The sequence below is a fragment of the Poecilia formosa genome, unplaced genomic scaffold, assembly GCF_000485575.1.
Source record: "Poecilia formosa unplaced genomic scaffold, Poecilia_formosa-5.1.2 Scaffold56, whole genome shotgun sequence".
In the NCBI taxonomy this organism is placed as follows: Eukaryota; Metazoa; Chordata; class Actinopteri; order Cyprinodontiformes; family Poeciliidae; genus Poecilia; species Poecilia formosa.
The window spans coordinates 2,224,341-2,230,492 of record NW_006799995.1 but is presented as its reverse complement, the minus strand read 5'-3'; the positions used below and the strand labels follow the sequence as shown (position 1 = coordinate 2,230,492).

At 38.9% G+C, this 6,152-nt stretch overlaps 1 protein-coding gene across 1 annotated transcript; it reads right to left on the bottom strand.

Moving 5' to 3' along the window:
* Window positions 1–1,113: 1,113 nt before the first annotated feature.
* LOC103139028 (taste receptor type 1 member 1-like) lies at window positions 1,114–5,588 on the bottom strand. Its single transcript, XM_007553470.2, has 6 exons — window positions 5,211–5,588; window positions 4,826–5,123; window positions 4,000–4,725; window positions 3,160–3,366; window positions 2,774–2,894; window positions 1,114–2,476 (listed from the first exon to the last, which is right to left on the bottom strand). The coding sequence occupies exons 1-6, from the start codon at window positions 5,387–5,389 to the stop codon at window positions 1,548–1,550; spliced, it is 2,460 nt and encodes an 819-aa protein (XP_007553532.1). The 5' UTR covers window positions 5,390–5,588; the 3' UTR covers window positions 1,114–1,547.
* Between the last annotated feature and the right edge of the window lie 564 nt (window positions 5,589–6,152).

Sequence of the window (6,152 nt, the reverse complement as noted above, 5' to 3'; positions counted from 1 at the left end):
CATGCTACACATAGTGCCATTATATCACACAGTCCAGTAGCTATGTTACCTTCAGCTGTCATAAAAATGCTGTTTATATTTCAAACGTAGCTTTAAAGAAACTTTGAACGCAATTTTGACACCTTGAAATTGGGCCTCTGTCTCTTTAACAAGCTCTTATTATTTTTAACATCCCCACCTTTATCATTTGCAACCATTCTTGTGAGCTTTTACTGAGAAGTAGTGTGTATGGTAAGCTGAGCAAATGCACATTTCCACCAAGTGTTCACTAATTATTGCAGCCGCTAGTCTAGGGGAGCTCAGTGGGGGAGCCATGGGGGAGGGCTGCTCTGTGAGGCTGGGTAGAAATATTCACCACATTGTGGGAGCAAGCTTTTAGGCACCCTGAGTGATTGCCAGGGTAGATTCAAGGATTCTTCTAACATGCATGAAATAATCAACTCAACACTCCAGGTGAATTTCTGATGAAGGAATAACATTATAAAATGATATAAAGCTTTAAAGGATGTCAATTTTAGATAATAACCCCCCTCAATGTGTAGTAAGTTGCTAACAGAGTTTAAAAAAATATTTTCTTTTCAAGAAGGAAATGCCCACAAATTGTTAGTGATGCTTAGCATTGATAATGATTGATGATTGTGGCTGAGATAACAAAATTTATATACATGTAAAACCACAACAACATACTTCTGATTACCCTCTTCAGCTCATAAACATGGCAAATCCATCAGTCCGTTGTCAAAACCTGCTGAGTTATTGTGGTTGTTTACCAATTCCTTTGCTTATGCATAAACTAAAAGAAGTGTGCCAAGATCTCAGCTATGCAGTTCGCCTGAATTCATTTTAAGAATGGATTGTTTTTCATGGTTAATCGTTTGAAAAGTATGATCTGCTTTTTCTTTGTGAAGTCATTTGACCTACTGAGTAAAAAAACAAAAGAGCAGCTTCCAGAGAATAGAGAGGATGAGAATATTTTAATTGTAAGTGCTTCTCACTCTGTGATTTATAAGATTGTTCAAAACAGAGGTGACATTTTTGCCTTCTATTAGCGGAACATGAAAAATTACATAACCAACAAAACGAACCTACTATATATTTTATTAAATCATGTTTACAGGGATTAAACATGGGAACAACACACAGAAATAGTACATAGATTATTAGTACATTCGGTTGACTACAGAGTGTTCTGAGGTTTTTACAAACTGGCACATTTTATAGATTTATATATATACATTTTAAGAGTAGAGAGGTGAAAAAATACTAACGTAAGATCAAAAATCTAATGAATACTATAATTATCACATAGGTATTTATTGGTATATATTTAAATATGTAAAACAAAATCAAAGTCAGCAAACGAGATATTTATCAGCTGGAACAATTCTTCAAATACATTTTAAGATTGGCTTTACGTTTTCCAATCGTCTCACCCACTTATCCAAAGTGTTTGCAAAAGAAAGATTATGACAGTATCAGGTCACTGAAGGAAATTTCTGCAAATCAATCATCAGCTACTGTCTAAAGCAGAACACACATGAAGTCAACTACTGGCTAACTGTTTTCGTGTAGTTCTGGATGAGACCCTGGAAATGCTGCTGAGTGTTTTTCTGAGGTTGAAAAATAATAATGTAGCATTTTGGAAAAAAATACCATAACAGAAATGAGTAGAGACTTGACAGCACTGCCAGGGCAGTAAACGTGTGAATGTGCTTTCCATGGTAAAGCATGGTCGTAGTGGTGAGGACAATCCAGGTGAGGATCAGCAGCAGCAGGCAGAAGGTTATGGCTTTGGCTTCGTTGTAATTCTTTGGCAGGTCTTTTCCCATGTAGGAGAAAATGAAGCAAAGGGAGCACAGTGAGACGAGTAAAGAAACAGAACCAGATATCGCTTTGAGGTTAAGGTCACAACCGAGTATTATTAGTTCTGTGTAGGAAAACATATCCCTGTAAGGCTTTGGGGGAGCAACAGAATAGCCAATGATAAGCAAGACAGCCTGTGTGACAAAGGCCACACTGATGACCAACCACTGTCCGTGGTATTTCATCCACCAGTTGAGGAGTTTGGGGAATTTAGCTGCGATTTTGAAAATGCAAATGATCTGAAAAGAGCGCACAACGAAACATGCCAGACAAACGGTGAAGAACAACAGAAAGGGCAAAAACCTTAACACACAAGATGGGATCGTGGGTTTGTCGAAGTAAAAGAACACACTGACACTGCACAGAGCGAGGCAGCCTAAAATCAGGAAGCACATCGGTCCTCCAGCAGATTTGACAACAGGCGTGTTGTAGTTGAAGGCGAAGAGAACAGACATGGCTACCGTGAGGCCCACGAAGGTGGAGGCTCCGGACATGATCACTATGGCGCCACTGTCTGTGAACGGTATGAACTCCACCAGGCGCAGTCTGCACAGCGTACTTCCTCGGTCAGACCACTCCGTCTCCATACAGCTGATGCAGTTGTAGGGGTCCTCTGAAGTACACAAAATAAAACCACATGGTCAACAGGGCTGAAGAAAAACTATAAATATATATTTGCAGTTTAAATAGAGACAACATCTTTCTTTCAATGCTGTTAAAAAAATACTTTATGAATATCAAAGAGAATTCAAATGTTTCTAGGCTGAAAAATCTACTGCAGTTTATCTTACCTGTTGTTAATATGAGAACTAACACCGAAAACCCGTCAAATGTCAGGCATTTTTTGAATAGCACGCAAAGATTCGTCAACTTACTCTTTTTCATAAAAGTATCAAGTAGAAGCTTTTACCTGTAGTGTTGATGTAAGTCCCATCTGGGCAGATTTTACAGTTGAAACAACATTTGTGGATTCCCTCTTGTGCTTTTGAATACCCTTCAGGACATTCTTTGGAACAAAATGACACTGGTTCCTGCGCATATTAACAAAGAAAAGGAGTAGGAGGTGGGTTATTTATGCATAGAGTAGAGATGTGAATGGAACAATTTATATATTTTTCCATTATTTAGTTGGATTGAAATGAAAACAGGATACACACTATGCTATGGCTTTCCCTTTTAGGGATGGTGTTTCATTTTTGTTCACAATATTATTTACATTCCGGTGCGGCTCTACATCCAGCCAAGTGTAATGCTGGTAGTAGGGCTTCAATTTTTGATTTGAAAAGCCGAGGTTACCTTCCCGTCAGAATGCCACTGGATCTTGGTGCTGTTGACGAAGAACTGGAGAAATGGGTGAAACCTGTGAAACCCGACCTCCTCTGCCTCACCACTTCGGTTCCAGAAAACGATTGAATAAGATCCGAACATGGGGTCCCCATTCTCGTCAAACTGAACGCTCTCGTTTAAAAGTACAAAGTTGGATTTCCTCAGTGCTGTTAAAACCTGCATTTGACAAGCAAAGTTTGGATGCAATCATTGCTCTACCTTGGTATTTAAAGTGTGGGATAAATGAGGTGAATTCAAAGTACAAGTGTTTAGATACGGTGTGATTTGAATGACACCTTAATTATTCTTGGATTGACTCTGTTACACTTATTGTATCCAAAAAGTGCAACAATTGCAGAACATGAATTTACTATGCCGTGGTTTTAGATATATAGTTTTCATTCTAGGATTTAACAACCAGTAACATCAAGAGATATACTTCTAACAAAAGCATTTTTCTAGAATAAATTTGGACTGGTTTTCCTAAAAAAAAAAAACAAAAAAAATGCAACAATAAATGTAGAGGTTTGTTGTTTTAATATGACAAAACAAGTTCAAGAGGCCTGATCTATTTTCCAAAGTCCAATATCCTGACATACTGATGAATTATTTTTAGTACATTTGTCAACATAATTATCCTTGGGGCTAATCTTGCACTGACAGAAAGTGTGTGTATTTTGAATGACTGTATTTATCCAGAAAAATAAACATCGACACTTTGTCTCTTTCAAATGACTTCCAAAACCATAAAAACTGCCAGATGATAAAAAAAATTTTTAAAATACTGTTGTATGTTTTCTGCATACTTACCGTGTATGGTTGCACTGACATATCTTTATTACACCTGCCGGACCCACATTGCAAGACATTGTGTAAAGCATGTGCAACGGCATAGACAGCAGAGTAAACAGGAAAGTTGAAGGAAGGGTCTGCGTTGATTACATCTGCAGCGGTTACATTGGGACACTCACAAATCTGATTACAAAATTTTTGCTCATCTTTGTTATCATGCTGAGGCCGTGCTGCGGAGGAATAGATGAAGTAATTGAAACCGGGTATGGCCATTTTTGGCTCAGCTACCCCCAGGACAGTTCCAATATTTCTGATTCCATTTTCTTTGGGGAGCTCCTGGTGTAAGGACCAAGCATCCCCTGCTATCCACACTTTGTTGGTCACGTTTTCCTTTATGGCTCCTTTAATGAGAGCTTCGGCAGTCCATTCAGGAGCAAAAACAATGATGATATTCACTCTTTGTGCCTCTAGCTGTCTGAATAAGAGAGGATAATCTGTGTTGCCGTTGAGGCTTTTGGTGTATGCCAGGCAGATCTCAGTGTCCTTTATCTTCTTCAAGAACAAGTCCAAGCCGTCTTTTCCATAATCACCATCACTGTAAAGGAATGCAACCCAGCGCCAGTTGAAGTTCTGCAGTATTTTATAAACCACTTCAATGACATCTTTATTGGGATGGACGGTTCGCAAGAAGGATGGGAAGTTCTGTTTTCTTGAGAAGACAGAGCTAGCAGCCCCGTAACTGACCTGTTTTCCGAAAAAAATATTTTTTTTCTCAAACGTACATCTCGTCAGGCAGTTTTATGTTTTTTTTTTCTTAGTTAAAGCCAATAGTATGAAGACTTACCATAGGAATAAGATCCATCATGAAGAGTGGGGCCACCGACAGAGTCTCTGTGCTTGTATAGGTCCCAACCACTGCAATCACTTTAGAAACGTTGCTGCTCAACTCATCCCAGGGGTAAATGACATTATTTTCAGAGATAAGGTTGAAAATGCCAGGAAAATTCTGTATGTCTGAGCAGTGGTCAAATATTTCATAACCCAGAGTTACATTTGGCAGCAGATCAGTGGAGTTATTGATTTCATCAATGGAAAATCTCATCACCTGAAACCTCCGATAACTTGACAGGATTAATCGTTCGCTGTCAACAAAGGAAGAAGAATCAGAGTAAAATTTCAGAGGGAAGGTTGATTGCATCTAAAATCAGAGCCAAGATTATTAAACCTACCTTGAGCAGGCAATGGTTTCTGGTTTGTAATGACGATATGCTCCACTGACGTGATGAATATCAAAAAGACCCCCGATCAAATAATCCCCGTCCAACTCGAACTCTGAGGCAGTGATTACATCAATCAGGAGAGGCAGAAGACATCCCAGCAGACGAGGAACCGCCTGCTTAGCTTTCATAATTACAGTATGCCTCTTTCAGCATGAAAACATAAGTAACTTTTCCAAGAGTCACTGCTGGGGACAGAGACACAGTGATCCAAGAGCTGGAGATAAATGAGGTGTCATAAATGCATGGCTGATGGTAAAAGGAGAATTTACATATCAGCATGCAAACATAATCCACTTCTGCCATGCTTCCATAATGTAAACAACCACCATGAGCCACTGAGTCCACCACCTTTATGGCGAATCAATCCAAATGCAATTTTACATTGTGGTAAAATACACCAAATTTCCTTATGTGTTGTTCTGAGTATCTGGATATGAATTCATTTAGCCGAGAAGAAATCTAAGAAGTAAAACATCAATTCATTCTTACAATGCCAGCTGTCTTAATGATGGGAGAACTAGGTCATAGCAATACAGAAAAAAGAGGCAAGAATATCATTGGTTAGAGTGTTGATGCTTGTCTTATTAATACAGGAACGAAAATAAGTACCGAAGACACCAAACTTTCCTCATAAGCCTAAAACAAACAAAAATAATAACAATACAACCAAGGCAACGTGACACTTTCTCATACTGGCAACAAGTCACATTGCTGTGGGATGTCATCCCATTCTTCAACAAGCATTTAATGATAGCTTGTTGAAGAATGGGAGTTTGGATAGGCCAGTCCCTCTGACACAAACTGGACCTTCAAGATTATCCAGACAGTGTTTAATGAGGTTCTGGTCAGGACTGTTAGCAGTTCTCCTTTCATAAGTTATGGCTGTAGTCT